The sequence below is a fragment of the Amyelois transitella genome, chromosome 13 (assembly GCF_032362555.1).
Source record: "Amyelois transitella isolate CPQ chromosome 13, ilAmyTran1.1, whole genome shotgun sequence".
Classification (NCBI taxonomy): domain Eukaryota; kingdom Metazoa; phylum Arthropoda; class Insecta; order Lepidoptera; family Pyralidae; genus Amyelois; species Amyelois transitella.
Genome location: NC_083516.1, coordinates 3,908,612 through 3,925,464, shown reverse-complemented (window position 1 = coordinate 3,925,464; position 16,853 = coordinate 3,908,612). Strand labels below are relative to the sequence as shown.

At 35.2% G+C, this 16,853-nt stretch overlaps 2 protein-coding genes across 3 annotated transcripts in view; one reads left to right on the top strand and one right to left on the bottom strand.

The window, feature by feature from the left end:
- Nucleotides 1–45: 45 nt before the first annotated feature.
- LOC106140375 (armadillo repeat-containing protein 5) lies at nucleotides 46–8,700 on the bottom strand. 2 transcript variants are annotated; one of them, XM_060947470.1, is made up of 12 exons: nucleotides 8,400–8,700; nucleotides 7,942–8,168; nucleotides 6,471–6,699; nucleotides 5,765–5,933; nucleotides 4,548–4,718; nucleotides 3,749–4,161; nucleotides 3,238–3,580; nucleotides 2,813–2,992; nucleotides 2,256–2,493; nucleotides 1,947–2,055; nucleotides 1,484–1,629; nucleotides 46–1,279 (listed from the first exon to the last, which is right to left on the bottom strand). In XM_060947470.1, exons 1-12 carry the CDS (start codon nucleotides 8,637–8,639, stop codon nucleotides 520–522), a joined length of 3,225 nt encoding a protein of 1,074 aa, XP_060803453.1. In that variant the 5' UTR covers nucleotides 8,640–8,700; the 3' UTR covers nucleotides 46–519. The 2 variants fall into 2 exon arrangements, with proteins under 2 accessions (XP_060803453.1, XP_060803454.1); XM_060947471.1 differs by having other exon boundaries at nucleotides 153–1,279; nucleotides 2,256–2,490.
- Nucleotides 8,701–8,901: 201 nt separating this feature from the next.
- LOC106140372 (active breakpoint cluster region-related protein) overlaps nucleotides 8,902–16,853 on the top strand; it is a 28,008-nt gene continuing 20,056 nt past the window's right edge. The window contains exons 1-7 of the mRNA XM_060947135.1: nucleotides 8,902–9,328; nucleotides 11,419–11,659; nucleotides 11,915–12,110; nucleotides 12,764–12,920; nucleotides 14,525–14,771; nucleotides 15,040–15,199; nucleotides 16,198–16,339. Coding sequence (XP_060803118.1) covers nucleotides 9,050–9,328; nucleotides 11,419–11,659; nucleotides 11,915–12,110; nucleotides 12,764–12,920; nucleotides 14,525–14,771; nucleotides 15,040–15,199; nucleotides 16,198–16,339 — 1,422 coding nt within the window. The 5' untranslated portion in view covers nucleotides 8,902–9,049. The remainder of the gene's footprint in view (nucleotides 9,329–11,418; nucleotides 11,660–11,914; nucleotides 12,111–12,763; nucleotides 12,921–14,524; nucleotides 14,772–15,039; nucleotides 15,200–16,197; nucleotides 16,340–16,853) is intronic.

Below are 16,853 nucleotides of genomic sequence, written 5' to 3'. Positions count from 1 at the left end.
TTTTTAAATATGTAAAACATGCTATAAACATTTCAACACATTTCTTTCAATACATGTACTTGAATAAAAATATATCTTTTCGCTTTATTCTATTCCACTTTTTATAAATTTCATACATATCACAATTAAAAAATTACATTTCATTTACAAAATTAAACATTTCCTGTAAAATATACGTTTGTTTGTCTTTCACGATAAAACCACGAAACCGGTCTTCATGAAATTTTGCATACATATAGCGAGGAGTACGGAAAAGGACATAGGGTACTTTTTCACGCGGGCGGAGCTGGAGGCGAAATCTAATTGAGTTGCTCATTAAATGCAATAAAAATTTATAGGCGGGTTTTTAATTATTATTTAAGATATTTATGGCAAAACGAGATTGAGAGCAGACCACCAAATACCGAGTACGATAGCACAGTAATAAGTAGGATTAAAAAGTTATTAATTAGGTATCCTTCTTAATAATAACCAATCTCGATATAACAATAACTCAATAACCAAAATACTATGCATAGTTCATTTTACAAGCTGCCTTCGGATCATAGACTTGATGTCATCTAACCACTGGTCTTTATACTCCAAGCTAAGGATAGTTTGGAACGACCGCGCACGCGCCGTCTCGCACATTTTTCCAGTTAGCAAATACGCTACAGATTCTACACACAAAAATCCCATTCCTTTGCTCAAAGACCACACATAAATCTTATCGGCATTCTCGGGCGTCAGCTGAAATTGCAATATCGCACTACTCATTAACTCCTTCAGTCTATCTAGCAAGTACCTGTCCGCAAGTAATAGAACTTCTAAATTAGTTTCCAAGTCTTCAGCCATTGGGAATATCTGTATTTCACACTGAGGGTTATTCAAACCACAGTGTAATAAAGTAAAAAGATATTCGAGGGCGGGTCTCGAAACATCTGTGAGACGAACGCACTTTTCTACAGACTCCTTGAAACAGCCCATAAGCATGGCGCTGAAATATTCAGAGTTTTGACATAGGAACACTTTGTTCGCTTTTACTAAGGATAAATCGTCTAGCTGGAAGGTGACTACTTCATCTACTGATAGATTATCTAGTACAGGATCATAGCTAACATAGACTTGATCTTTGAACCTACTTTCTAAAGATTTTGGATCTTTAATATGAACATTGGAGGCTAACTTTACTATGGCAGTGACGCAGTCTTGAATGTCTTCTTTGGACTCCGAGATGTTAGCGAACAGGAAGTTCAGCGCACTGCAGTCTATGAAGTATTTCTTTAACGCTTTCTCAGTTCTGAAATAAGATGAGTTATAATGAACTAAATGCATGGCGCGTTTTTCTAAAACAAAAGCGTAACCCTCTTTTTAAAGTAGGGAAAATCCAAGTAAAACCTAAACCAGCAAATACATTGCGTCTCTTATAGAAACGCTTGATTGGTTATAACGATAAAAAAAATTATAAACTACAAAATCATTTTTATTATATCTGTAATCTCACCTTACTATATATGGCAGTGTTAAAGCTAGCGTTTGTTTCATAGAAGAATTGCCTTTTAGCAGCTGGTAACTGATTTCACCGATACCGTAACTGGATTCCGCCAGAATAGTCAATTGAACTAATAACTTAGCACTCAGTCTTACAATCTGTAACAAATTTCTAAAATTTAATATTTGACTTAGAAGAGCTTCGGTTAAAATCAGGTGTGCGTGTGAAATAGCTGAGCACGAGCAAGACGGAATATGTCGGTAGAGGCTGTCAGAATTACTGACCTTAACACGGATTGACCGTATCACTTCTCAAAATTTGTCCTTCGAGTCGGATGTTTAGATGACATGATATTTATACCTAAAGCTATTTTTTTTAATTGTAGAATATTCATATCCGGAAACACATCGATCGTCCAAATACTACATTCCCAGCTCCGGTTAATGAACGGTAAATAAAATAAAAAAGAGTTAACCTGTTTACACTGCTGACATTTAGCTGGCGGATGCTTGGAACTGACAGTCATGCTGTGTAATCTAAGAGCCAGTCGGTGCCTCAATATGTTCATTAAACACAGCGCATTACTGCAAAAAGAAAATCATTTTATTAATTTTGTTCAGAGTATGAGGTTTTATTTTCTAACCAGCTATCTGCTTGTACCAAGTGCCCTTTAATATTTTAATACACTAGTTACCTAGCTACTTTAAGGTATTCTCAGAAAGAGAGATCATCTCCTATTCTATCGCATATTCAATATGAAATACAAGTAAATAGATAATGTCACCTTAAAACTCTTGCTAGTATTCTGGCGGCCCTTCCAAGCGGCCTCTTGCATCGTTCCACATAGTCCAGCAAAGCGTTTAGGCACTCTTTCCCTGTCAATAGTTCCATTGTATGATTGGGCACGGGCTCTTCACGTGCGCCGTGAAAATTGCACGCGCCGTGCGAAACTCTGAATAGTAGGACTAGAACGCACGCGATTCGGGACGATTTCGTACTCATGTCTAATTTGTTTGCTTCTTCTGAAACAAATGAGATGACTTTACGAGAACATCCATTCTATGGCCGTGCTGTGCGCAAATCGCTATGATGTGTCACACCTAACAAAGACATCAGCTCCCTCTCATGAGCTCGTCGAGGGATTATTTACTCTTCGGAGGGGAAAAAAAAAGAAAAAGTCAAGCCCTACTTGTGCTGCATTTCGATCAGCTCCTCCAACCTCCCCGTGTAGTGGTCTATGAAAGAGAGGCGTCTATCTAGAAAAGAATGCTCTTAAGTTTGCGAAGTATAGCCACACTAGCATTTCTTTAACGAAACGTCAATAAAATCCTTCCCATATACCTGATAATGGTGTTTCCTCTTCCACGCTATCGTCATCTTCCATGATGAGCTCGTCAAGGTCATGAGCTACTTGAGCGGCGTCTAACTCGGCTGCCGAGCTTCGCGGCGCGATGTTAACTGCGTCGTCAGTCTCGCTACAAACGGGCGAGTAACGCCCCGATATCTCTGAGTCTGAACTGTCTGTAACAAAGTTTTTCCACAACAAAAATCTTATAAGAAATTTATTAAGAGATATAATCACTTGAGTTTATGTATGATAAACATAATGAAGTAAAAGAGATGGAGACAGAGAATGGAGATTAACTCATTGCGTATGACAGTTGTTATGGTTTCCAGTATTGAATTTCTCGATTGTTGTGTTTCACCAAGTCTAAAAAGTATAAATTGATTAGTGAGATGGTTGGTAACTGCTGTCATTGTCTTACCTTCATTAACACTTAACGGCGAGGTAGGGCTTCCTGAGCTGCTGGGGCTCCACTGATACTCAGTCCAATATGGCGAAGCGGAACTGCCTTCTCCCGTACTGAAACCAGACTCTGGACTCCGATCCCAACGGGCTCGCTTATTGGAGAATCCCCTATATTCTGGGCTAAATCCAGATTGATTCTCGTCGGAATATGGAGACATTGGTCCATATTCTGATCTATCTGGACTCAGCGCACCGCGAGACCCTAAAGGTTGACATGTGATCGGCCATTCGGGACTTTTAGGCTCCCAGTACACACCAGCAGACCAATCCTTATTGGCCATTTTGATTAACTGAGGTTTCTGAAAGATAAATATATTGAAAATATATTTATTCAGAAGTAAATGTCTCATTCATGACATGGTGTATATGGAAGGTTTCCTGTGTTATGGGCAACAGGCTACTATATAAAATCATATTCTTTATATAAAAATGAGTCATTTTAATGAAGAATACTTTAATTTACTTACATTTTGAGCTAATTTTGGACTCCCAGATCTAGCTCTCTTGGTCCCTTTTCGTTTTGGAGCTCCGCTATCATCCTCACTCTGACTTTCATCACTGGCGTCGCTATCAACCGCATCAATGAAACCGACTATCATGTTATCTCTTTCTATTACCACTTTCAATTCATCTTCGTTTTTAGCTAAGTGACTTTTCCGCCGCAAGAATAAACAACTTTTTGCTTCCACATTCTTTGGTGCTTCTTTCTCTTCTACTTTTAATTCGGTTCTTAATTTCTTATCAACAAGAGGCTCCGTGGTTTCATTCAGCTTGTTAGTATTTTCCGTATTATTATGTTCTATATCCATAGTGCCAAGATATTTTGTCAGTTCATCTGTTAGTAGACTTATTAGGCCTTCATTGACAAGAATTTGGAATGCTGTAGGTAATAGAAAAAAACAATAAATCAGGTGCAAATACCTAAACCACAGGATTGCCACTGGCAAAAAGTATGAAATGAAATAAAGGGACACTAAAATTCTACAGTACAAAAATTTAATTCCTTTACAAAAATCTATTCAGGGACACATTGAACAAAACCAATGAATAAATTCAAAATTTGAGTTTAATTTCGAGAAATAGTTACATTTACATACACATTCATAGTGTGCAGGTTTTACAATGATCCAATATGGGTTAGTTTCTAATCTGAGTAAAAACCTGACTTACCCAATACGGGATCATGGTCAAAATCGCTTCCTAGGCTACTCTCTAGATAGGTGATGATGTAACAGGGATTAACACCACGGCAAGAAGAATACTCACACGTATCATCGAACACATACTGCAACAGAGCATGCATGGCGCACGGGTGCTCTCTCGCCGCCGCCACTAACAGAGGCAGGCCGCCGCAGTGCCGCAGCCGCGAGCGGTTCACAGACTCCCCGCTCAGCTGGGCAAGTGCTCGGGCGGCACCCTCTGGCCACCATAAGACCTCTAAAAATATAATTTACTATACATACATATGTCACGTCTATATCCCTAACGGGGTAGACAGCAACCAGTCTTGAAAAGACTGATAGGCCACGCTCAGCTGTTTGGCTTAGTGATCGAATTGAGATTTCCTACATTACACTATACTGGATATATACATGGATTATTAACTATATTATAAAACAATAATCTATACATAATATGTATGATTGTGTGTACAATGCAAACAAAATTATAGGCACTGAGACTTCGATTTGTAAATCGATTTCAACTCAATTTCGACTTTCAAAGACCATTAACGTAAATGTGTAACTTTAATCATAGAATAGAATATTTTTATTTCCAAACTAGCTGTGCCCGCGACTTCGTCCGCGTGGAATAGTTATTTTGTCAGGCGGTCACGCGTATTAGAAAAAACGCTGGTTCGCCGTATTAAATGTTTCGCTGCAAATTGCTTATAACGACTATATCTCAAAACCTATTCGTCTGATTTATATACTGTAAATGGCAATTTTAGTCTACATGAAAAGCTGAAAGTAATAAACATATTTATTTGGATAAGGATTAAAACTGAATTAAAGAAAATTGGTTTCAAAATAACTTATGTTTATAATGAAAAAATAATCTTAAAAAATGAACATAAAAGTGGTTATTGTAAGTAAACCTTAAGAGATAGATATATGCTCTCGCGGACTTTTTTGTGGCAAAAAATGAGTACTTCACATCTTTAGTACATTGTTTTACTATATCTTTGTTGGTTTGCGCAGCGTTCGCGTGGAAAGCCCACAGATGGCCGACTCATTCAACTTTCACCTGCATTGTTGACGTTTCCCGTAGGAAATCCGGGATAAAATGTAGCCTAAAGCCTTCCTCGATAAATAGACTACCTAACAGTGAAAGAATTATTCAAATCGGTTCAGTATTTTCTGAGATTAGCGCGTTTAAACAAACAAACAAACAAAACAAACTCTTCAGCTTTATAATATTAGTATAGATTTGGATACAAAGTACTTATACATAAGTCTAATAAATTTTCAATATTATTTTACCTGATATCTTTTGTAGTATTCCCACAAGACACTCTACTAACCCTGCAGTGCCTAACAGAGGTCGACATGGAGACAGGTAACACAGATTCATCAGGCATTTTAAGGCTAAGGATTCATATAATTTTGTCAAAGCTACAAGACTTTGATATCCTCTGCCATCTCCTTGAATCTTAAAAGAAAAGGATTAAAGCATTGTATATAATTATAATTATTTTTTATATTGCTAATTGTTGAGTTTTGATCATTCAATACTATACAGGGTGTAAATAATTATCAATGTCAGAGTGTATGTATATAGTCTAAATAATATATCCTAACTTCCTGCTTACAGAATTTGTACCCATAACCACAATGTCAATCAAACACCTTTGGCAGTTCATTTACACTAAAAACCTGTTATATCTAAGGGGCTTTTATTAATTTTAGCCACATTCTATTGCAATATTATCTAGAAACCATAGGGATACTGGCACTTAAGAATAGGACTACTCCATATCTTTCCTATACATACATACATATATATACTTACTCTATAGACAGGGCAAATTTTGGCTTGATGATTGAATTGGGATTCAAATAGTGTCAATTGCCTAAAAGAAGAATCTCAAGTTTAAAGGCCCATCCCTTAGTTGCCTTTTACAACATCAATGAGAAAGAGAAGGAGTGGTTCTTATTTCTATTGGTGCTGTGAGCTGGGGAGACATACCTGTTCTGCACATTGTGCTGTTGCATGAGTTGTGAAATATCCAAGGCATTTAAGTATTCCAATGACTAATTCCTCCTGGCTTTTCCTGAATCCCTCAGTTTCCCTGGCTGGATTGGTAGACTTTATTATCCCCGCTGACTCACACTCAGTTGTAACTAGTATTGCTATACAGCGCACAGCGTTGAGAGCAAGCATCTCCTCTCTTTTGTCTATAACCATCCAAAGTTGCCTAAATGGTAAAAAAAAACATTAGTGCCATTGAAGGATGACAACAATAGGGTACCGGACAACTTTTCAGATTGTGTTTAAAAATAATCTTTATTTATTTATATATCCATAAAAAATATTATTTTAAATAAATAAATCTTTTGGAGTATTTAAAAACGAGAAAAACGTAATTTATTTAAAATTGCCGCGAAAACAGCACTTTACGTCAATTCTGATCGCGTGACGTCATATGTTTGAAAAACAAACTACAAGCCATATTACAAGTGATCAGTGCTTGGATAATTTAAGTATTTTCTCGCAGATCTAGAAACATGCAAAACCCATAAATATCTAACCTTTAAAATCATAGAAAAAAATATGTGAAAATAACTAGTTTTAGGTTATGTTTTCGTTTGTAATTTCTTCAATCATTTCTGTTGTTAAGATAAACAAAAAGAGGTTGAAATACTTACACAAATGTTTCCACATTGCTTAATTCAGCAAATAAAAGTCGGTATTAGTGGCAAAGGAACTGCCCACCATGAAAATATAATATCAATCTTTTGGGAGATTTGTCGGTTTGTAACCTTGTTCCATGATAAAAGCTTGATAGGCGGCTTCAAGCACTTGCGACAACTTCTGTTATGAGTAAAGTCCTTCAATTCGTAACTAATTACAATTAAATATTTTTAGAAAAATGCAAATAAATCGTAGAATAACTCGAAATAACATACAAAGCAGTGGTGTTTACTTATCAGTCATTACGTATGACGTCACTCACTGTGATTGGTGTTTGGGTTCTTACGCTGCACAGATAAAAAATATTGGATTTATGCAACTTTATTTATTGATTTAAAATTATAAATCATTGTTATTTCTTAAAAATCTTTATTATGTGATGTTCTTGTATAACAAACTTTATTTTAAAACACAACTTAGATTTTTTTTCGATTACTGTCCGGTACCCTATTATCTAAGTTTATACTAGTTTATTCTATGGGTATTTAATACCTTAGGTGTAAGTCACAAACTTAAGCTATATGTTTTATCAAGGCTATCTATTGTGTTTATAATATTACAAATAACAGTTACATACTGTTATTTGTAATATTATAAAGTACAGTACAGTTATAAATACTACATAGATTCAGTTGGTCTCAAAATAAGTTGAAATAAATTTGATAATTTCCCATGATATCCAAACATCCAATTTTTTTTTAAATTGTTATATATTAAAATCTTAAGATAATAATATTATTATTACCTGATTGCTCTCACAGCCATAGTAAGAGTAGGGTATGATGTGTTTTTATCCCTGTTTTCAATGAGAGCAACTAATGCTGTTACTGCTCCATGATTATGTAGGCCTTCAGCATTGCTGGTGCGTTGTGCCAGATTTCCTATCACACGACAAGCTCTTCCAACGATACTGTCTCGACACACCGTCTTCAGTATAGATACTAATGGTCCAAATGAATTTAACTTGCCAACCTGTAAAGCCAATATGATGTAAAACCGAAATGCATATTATACAAACAAAATATTTAGAATTTGAAATAAAAACGAAGTAAAAATAAATACACAAATATTGCTAGTGTACAGTAAGTGTAGGATATTAAGTGGAATAAATATCTTATTAATGTTTTTTCAAATGTGACTACTGTGAACTTCATATAAGAATATCTAAGAATTAGATTTATAAAATTATCACTGAAAACTTACTGCTAGGCTGCTTTCCTCTTCGAGACAACAATTTCCAAGGATACTTAGAGCGATATCAAGAATTCTCTCGTTTGGCTTGCGCAAATGGGGCACTAGTAAATCTAATCCACCACTTTGTCTAAAAAGTTTAATACCAGCGTCATTTATTATTACATTACTTCTTATCTTTAATAAAGTTTCTTGAACGCGAGCAGATGAAGTTGATTTTAATCCTTCTATAGTTGATTTAACTTTATCCATTTTCAATTAGTGAAAATAATTACAACAGCATTCACTATACTTAGACAGACATTTTGACGTAACTGACTGACATTTCTTTCTAGCCCCCCTATGACATTCGTACGACACCAATCTCCTTAAAGAAACTCAGAGTAGAACAGCTGATTTTGTCTATGAAAAAAATAAGGGCATTCGCCCACTGTATTGTTCTTCATAAAATTCCTTTCTATAATTTTCTTGCTCTTTTACGTTAGTTTTATTTTTATTCTGTGGTATAGACTTTTAAGTTTATGGTTAGAATCAGAAATTAATGACAGGACAAGATAATTTTGTGATTGTATTTGTGAATTTATGATAGGTTTTTTTGTACATCGAAAAGCTTCCCTGTAAACTATTGCAAATTAACTGGTCATGAAATCGTTTTGTGAGAGATGAGTGTCTTTGGAGATTTTCAACGCGTGTGGGTGCAACGATTTCCAGATAGTACCTTACCAGCCGCTTGGGAGGAAGATGTCAGAGCCAATTTGTCTAAACACAAACAAAAAGTGGCTATCCTTAGAGAAGAGTTGGAGAAGGAAGAATTTTATGTGTCATATTTAGAAACATTGCTCTCAGATGTAGAGAAGCACAAAGCTGCTCAGGGCAACAGGGCGGCGCCGCCCTTGGTGCCTGACTCGAATGAACCTGACAAGACGTCTGATAACAAACAGGTATATCAATATGCCCTATATTCCATCGTTTAACTTCAGATTCTTAATTCTTCAACAATCAATTAATCTTCTATAAAAACTCTTTTCTACCAAGTGTTAGCTGTCCATACTTAATTTAAAGTTCACCATCACAGTAAGATTTATATTGATAACTATTTTTCTCTAAAAATATTCTGACAATTCTAGATGAGAAGAGGAAGTAGCATAAAATTATGGCATTCTTTATTTGTAAACACTATATTTTAACTTATGTTGACATCAATAAGTGATACTTTGTATCCAATTTTAAAAATAAATCTCTTCTATACTATCCTATTAATCAAAATCCAATCAATTTAGCTCATTTTCACAATTTTATTAGATTTAAGACTTTATTCAATATACTTAGTGAATCAGTATTGTATAATAAAAATTATGTGAATCTTTCAATTTGTCAATTTGATACAGTATTGGTGGACATCAACCTATCTTTACTGTTATACAGGATCCCATTGACTTGTAAATGTATCAATGAATGAATTGATTTTCATACTCACTGAGCATTGAGGAAACATTTTAGTCTAAATGTTTTATTCATTGATGCTCGCTCCATATTTATGTATGAATGAATTAATACTTATTTGTAACTGTATAATGCTCTTCAGAGCATATGAAAGCAGGGGCTACAACATGCATAAATTTTATACCACTGAATTCTGGGATAATATTATTTTGAGGAAATATTGGTTTATTTAAAAAGCATTAGGTAGAAACTACTAAACAGGATTTAATTTCTTTGGGTGTTTTGTGAATCACTCTCTCTCTCTCTTTGGGTGTTCCTAGTTGCACTCTCCATAATAGCATTTTGAGGCCTGGGTTCCATATTACTCTCTCCACTTGGTCTGGTGTTTGGCAAGTTAAAGGCATAGATTATCAAAACACTTGTTATGTCACCTTTCTATTTTATGTTAGATCAAGCTGATATATTACATAGAGTATGTAACCACTCACAATAACATTCATTGGCTGAATAAGTATGACTCAACATCATATTATTTTATAGTAGCTACCTGCCTTTACTATAAACCTATTCAATTTTTGCTTCCATGTAGATAAGACTTTAGCCCAAATATAATGTTTTGTATTTTTCATCCAACTATCACAACTGCTATCTTAAAAAAATTTACTCATAACAGTAGCTTTTAATTATCACCCATTATCCTACTTCTTAAATTACATATTTTTAGTGTACCTATAAGAGAATAATTTTGTTTAACAGAAAGCAGTTTTGATTAACTTAGGGACAGGTTGATACCCCATCGACTAAAAGAAACATCCCTACTTTATTATTTCTTAGAAAAGTTACTTTCATTAGTAAGGAGGTTTCTCTATTTCACCAGTATCATACATTAATCAAGTAAGAAACATTTAACTAAAATCCAGAGTCATCATACCATTGACCTTGACATAAATATGTTAGGATACCTGAGGGAACTGAAGCCTACAACCTTGACAACAAATGGATTATTTTACTGTATGACATCATTTTAATAAGTCAAATTCACTGTAACAGGAAGTTTGTGTTTGCACAAGGGATTAACATAAAGGACACAGGGTCACTTAAAATTATTAAAGTCTTACATTATTACATAGTTATTGTTTCTACACTCATGGTATGTGTTGTCACCTGTAATGTCTTTCTGACTTCCCTTTTGTATGTTAATTATATTTTGATCACTCCATATTGAGTCTGTAAATTATAGCCACTCAATGCCCTTGAAAATTTGTCACGTACAAATTTTATGTGTCATATGTTATTGATCCTGCCCTTTTGAAAAGAAAAACCTGCAAAACCTGCTTAACCCAAAGGTTAACTTTTAGAAATGCATTGAGAAATAAGTTCGTTCGTATCGGCGTTGTTTGTACAATAAAGTTTAAATAAATAAAATCAATGAACAAAAAAAAACAAGAACAGGTTTTTTACTGTTTTTAAGCATTTCCCATTACTTTAAGTCTACTTTTACTACTGGCTTTTAGGAGTAGGTATAAGGACTTGGTTTGAGGTGTCATGGAGAATAATTTAGTAAAACTTTTGTAACTTTTAATTTTAGGAGTCCAATACAGATTCATTATCTAAGAAGAGTGAAACCAGTCTCGCAAGTAGTGTTGACTCTACAACAGAGACTGTAGAATGTGAAGAAGTGCAGCTTAGAAGCAAACCAGTGCATGCTGGTGAACGGAGTTCAATCAACCAATGCATTAATGAGCTTTCATCCAATTTGGCAGCAGAAGCACGGAGAAGATGTCATAGTGAAATTGTGCAAAGAACTGATAATATTCAAGATTCTAAAGGTAAGGAATAATAATTTATTATATGTATGTGTCTTTATTGCTTAATTTAAATTTATACTATTTTTTATTTATGTAAGAAGATATTTGATGTGCATACATTTTGTATTGTTTATTCTGTGTGTAACCACGGAAACTGTTTTCTACGGTTCTATTGTTTAACAATTAAAGTACCTCACATCTTAAATTTGAATATTCTGCTTTAAAACCTTTATTTATTACAATGATCTTGATTTGGCTTATTTTTATCTAATGCAGTAGCTGTAGATCAAACAAGTCCAACCCAAGTCAAAAACCGTCCAACGTCACAAAGTGGTGATTTTGTAACAGTCATCGAAGTAAATGGTCTGAAACTAGCAGAGAATGCATCCAAGAAGACAGATGAGTCCCCTCAGTCTTCTGAGAGTAGTCCTGTTGAACCTACGGCAGCTGCCAAAAAGAAAGTTCCACCTAAGTAAGTAATTTTCATTTCTAGCAAGATATATTTAACTAACTTGGTTATGGTATCTTTGGCTTACACTAATACAATACTGCAACTGGTCCTTGTGTCGGAAACCTGCCACCCATAACATAGGGCAACCTATCGTGGGTTATAGGGCACCACAATGTAATGTGACAATATTTATAAGTGAATAAATATAATTTCATTTATTCCCTACATCATGTTTGAAGGCAGCTCTGAAACATGTTAGCAAAGGTTGCAAATACATGTAAAGATGAGAGAGTTTGTTGTTGTTGTATGTTTGTAAATAAGTTGCATTGACCGTCAAAACTTAGGTAATCAAGAGTATTTTATCAAATTCGGTTTAGGAGTTCTAGAGTTAAGCCTGCTTTAACAAACAAACTCTTATGATGTTTATTTAGGTTATCTAACATAAAGTAGCGATAAAACTAACCTTAAATATTAAAATGATTTAAAAATTTGAGATTACTGAAGAAATGGACACCTACTTAATTTTAATAGACTTAAAAGCATTTATGTTGCATCATTAAAAACATTGTATAGTCGTTGGTTGTCTACGCGCGTATTGCCTTGAATAAATAATTACATGCAATTGTAATTGATATTTAGTAGATAAGATAGCACATTAAAGATACTGTTTGCAGGCCGCCGCCGAAAGTGTTCAATAAGCGTGGCGCGTCACTGCCTGAATCTGGATTGGTTGAGGATAGTCCGCCGTCTTCTTTGGGCAGGCGGATGCGAAATGCTGAGTCCAGGGAATCCATTGCTAGCCGAGCGTCAACACCTTCTATCAGTGAAAGGGTGAGGTCACCATGGAATTTTGTACAATCAACTCGTTATCATGGTAAACGGAGCCTTAAGTTATTAAACAAAGAGGCGCATGTTTTCCTTTCTATGACTAAGTGTTGCGTGGTCACCGTTATTTTGAAATAAAACCTCTCTTACATCATAGCATGTTTAATAACTCATCTCTAAAATTTCAAGAGTAATAAACATGTATCTTCTAATTTTACAGGATTTATCCTCGCCCACCTTAAATTAACTGTGTATATAAGGGCTCAGCGCTTTGATATGTCATGCGAATCAAAGTTAAAAATATCCTTACTGAGCTTAGGTACCCTTTGTCACCCCAGTGCGTATCAAAATTAAAAATATTGTTACTGACGTATGACCACAACCCAATGAACTCCTTTTAATCAACATATAAAAAATTTGTATATGAATAAAATTACTGTTTTTTTTTTGTAACTTATGTATTAGCGATAATTAGAACTTGAACCAAAGTAAGTTTCTTTATATAATGAGATACTATCTAACGATACTAGAATCCATAGTTGACATTATAAATGCGAAAGTCTGTCTTCGTTTATTACAATAGCACAGCTAATTAGTTGCATTGGATTAGATACGATACGTATAAAATTAGGGTAAGATTATCAAGTTGGCTAGAAATATGTATTTTAACTGTAGTTTTGATGCAATAAAAATTGTAGTGTAAGAGAAATCGTGCGTGACGTTTTAATGAATTACGTATAATTAAACTACGCTGTCACGCTTTGGTTTCAGCTATGCGTCTCTTGCTGGTTTTTCTATGTAAAATGACGTAAAATGGCGCATGACTGTTGTTAATATAAGTATTTGAATGACGAATATATACAGATGAGTTACAATTACGTACTAGTATGTGAAGAATTAGTTAAGTACGATATTTAGATTATTCAATTTCTTAAGGTTCAATATCAAAATAATAAGGTACACCTAATTGCTTTAAAGAAGTCACTTGTCAGGAAAGACTAAATGCAGTGTACATACTTACATACATACATAAAATCACTACTCTTTCCCGGAGGGGTAGGCAGAGACTACATCTTTCCACTTGCCACGATTTCTGCATACTTCCTTCGCTTCATCCACATTCATAACTCTCTTGATGCAAACTCGGGGGTTTCGGGTACTCTTGACCTGACCCTTTGCCAGGACGTCCTTAATTTGATCAAGATACGTTCGTCTAGGCCTTCCCACTCCGACCTTTCCCTCCACACTCTCCTTGTATATCTGCTTAGTCAACCTACTTTTATTCATCCTCTCCACATGACCAAACCATCTAAATGCAGTGTCGTGTCCGTAAAATGAAATTATAGGTAAACTGAAAATTATCTTGTGGGTGTCGTACTAGCTTAACATAAATAAAATCTCGCCTCTTTCTCGGATGGGTTCGCAGAGACTAGCTTACCCAAGTTTGCAAATTATTAATCAGACTTCTGTGTTAGAATCTAGACTAATTGATTATTGTGACTTTATCTGATCCACATATAGAGAGCAGCCGGTTAAATCTATTGACTTTTTATAGCCTAGAATTCTTAAAACTTAAAACCTAATAATGGACGCTAAAATATTTTTATTAGGTGAAAAGCTACGAGAGCATAAACTCGTTATCGTCTGAGCGCAAACGATCTGGTGGAGCGGCAACTCCTCGCTCCATCGACGAGGAGGTGACGTCTACCACCCCCGACCTCCCGGAGGGGAGTGACGACAAATCCGCCCCCATATCTTTGGAAAGCATCCCCGCCGTTGTCCCTGCGGAGGACGAGCCTTACTACGACCAAGTGCCGTCTGACATGAATGATGGGGAATATGTTTATATTCAAGCAGGTATTTGCTAAGAATACTATGTCGCTTAACTTTGTATATTTTATATTTAAGATTATGTTTCATTTCACTTACAAAAGCTCTTTAATCTCCAATTTTAATGATCCACATGTTATAAACTTCCCAATAATAATTAACTTTCTTAACAAAGATTCCATACGAAAAATTAAAAAGGCCATACATTTTCTGTATAATAAAATCAGTATAAAACAATGTCGTCTTAATAACAAGTATTTTCATTTAAACTACTATGTTACTACTATGTTGTTAGGTGGCACTGGTTCGAGCACAGACGACGGTTCAAGCGGGACCAGTACGCTAGCACTGAGCGCAGCAGCGAGCGCGCCGCCCGATCCTAGTGTGACGCGAGGGCCCGACTCTCCTCCTTGTGCGACTGCCCCCAATTACGTCAATATACACTATTTTATACAGTGAGTACTTTTATTTATGTTCTTCTTCTTCTTACAGACTTGGCCTATCAGCCAGGGTTAGTCCTGTTTGACGCCAAAGACCGTTAGCCTGGTACTCAACTATATAGCGCAGGTGCCACTAAACATTGCATCTTCTTTTAAATGCGTGATTTAGTTGAAACTATTTGCGTTAGTCTATCCACAAAAAAAGATATAAAATGGTCTTTATTTATTGTGCCGGTAACCACACGGCTGTACTTAGATTCATTGAACTTAAATTATTCTACTATTAATTTTACAGTTGTAATACCGTAAAATCTATTTGCGCCACTTTCTCAATGAGTTGCCCCTTATTGAAAGTGTATCGAATTGAGTTATTATTAGTCTGTCAGAGAGTATATCTTGATCTTGCCAGGGGTCAAATAAAAGTATTTTTATGTAATAGAAAACATTTTTGTAGTTTTGTCATAGTCAAAACTACTTTTGATGAAATTTTCGTTTGAGAGATGAGGAACATTGAACCTGGACATTCATACAATTGGATTTGTAACCATGATTTAATATGTATAAGGTTCCACTGTAAAGGTTACGAAGTTCGTAAGGTCGTAAGTCGTCCCTTTTTGAGTGATACGAACGAAACCGGGACTAACGGCAAGAAGATGATAATTATATTGTTTTACGGAAAACAATATCTTGACTTGTCTATGTGTCTTTTAATGATGTCGTTAAAAGCAACTTATAGACAAGTCAAAGCTAAACTAATTAAATAACAACAACAGTAAACTTGTAGTGTCGTGTGGTTCTCAGTACTTTAGAACAGGACTACTTGATCTTTTTTACATGGATGTCTTAAAAGGCGACTAAATTAAAAGACACATTTATAGTGCAGACTTCCACATTGGTCCATAGTGTCAGTTGATTTTCTTCCCATGCCACAAGGTTAGGTATTCGACCCCGGACACTGAAGCCACACCGCTAACGATGCAACCAAGACCTTGGATAATGTTATTTTGTTGCAGGCAAGCTGGCGAAGGAGTGGAACCTAGTGAAGTAGCGTCCGAACTGGTGGACTCCACGGATACACCGTTGCTGCTCAGGGCTATATCTTCAGATACCGAAGCGAGTGCTACACCTCCCGCTTTACGAAAATTACAGACTCAGGTAGGATTTTAAGATATGCTAATATAAATCACGCTTTTTTCCCGGAGGAACACTATATCTTTCTACGATCCATACATAGTGCTTTAATTTCCATTTTTAATCATTTATAAAAAGTAATAGTGAAGAGTTTATTCACAAAACCTTATCGATTATCATAAAATTATGGATCAAAAGCAGGCAGATGTATATTTTATTATGTTTGCGGCTTATATGAATTTGTTCATTTAGTATTGTAGTGCTGTGCACTATTTTTATATCTTGTAGAATTGAATGATTTCTTCAGTGTAAAGTGTAAGATGCGGTAACCTTGGTGAAGTTTGCAATTATGTATTTTTCCTACATACATTAAATATAAAAAAATTGTGTACAATAAATATAAAAGTATGGTTAGAATCATGATGACGTTTGATGCGAAATAAACCTTGTCATTTTCTATTTTTCTCTCTATCATCATAACTTATTCACAATTGAAAGCTCGGGAGTTCGCCAAAGGCAGCTAAATATTTTCACAGCA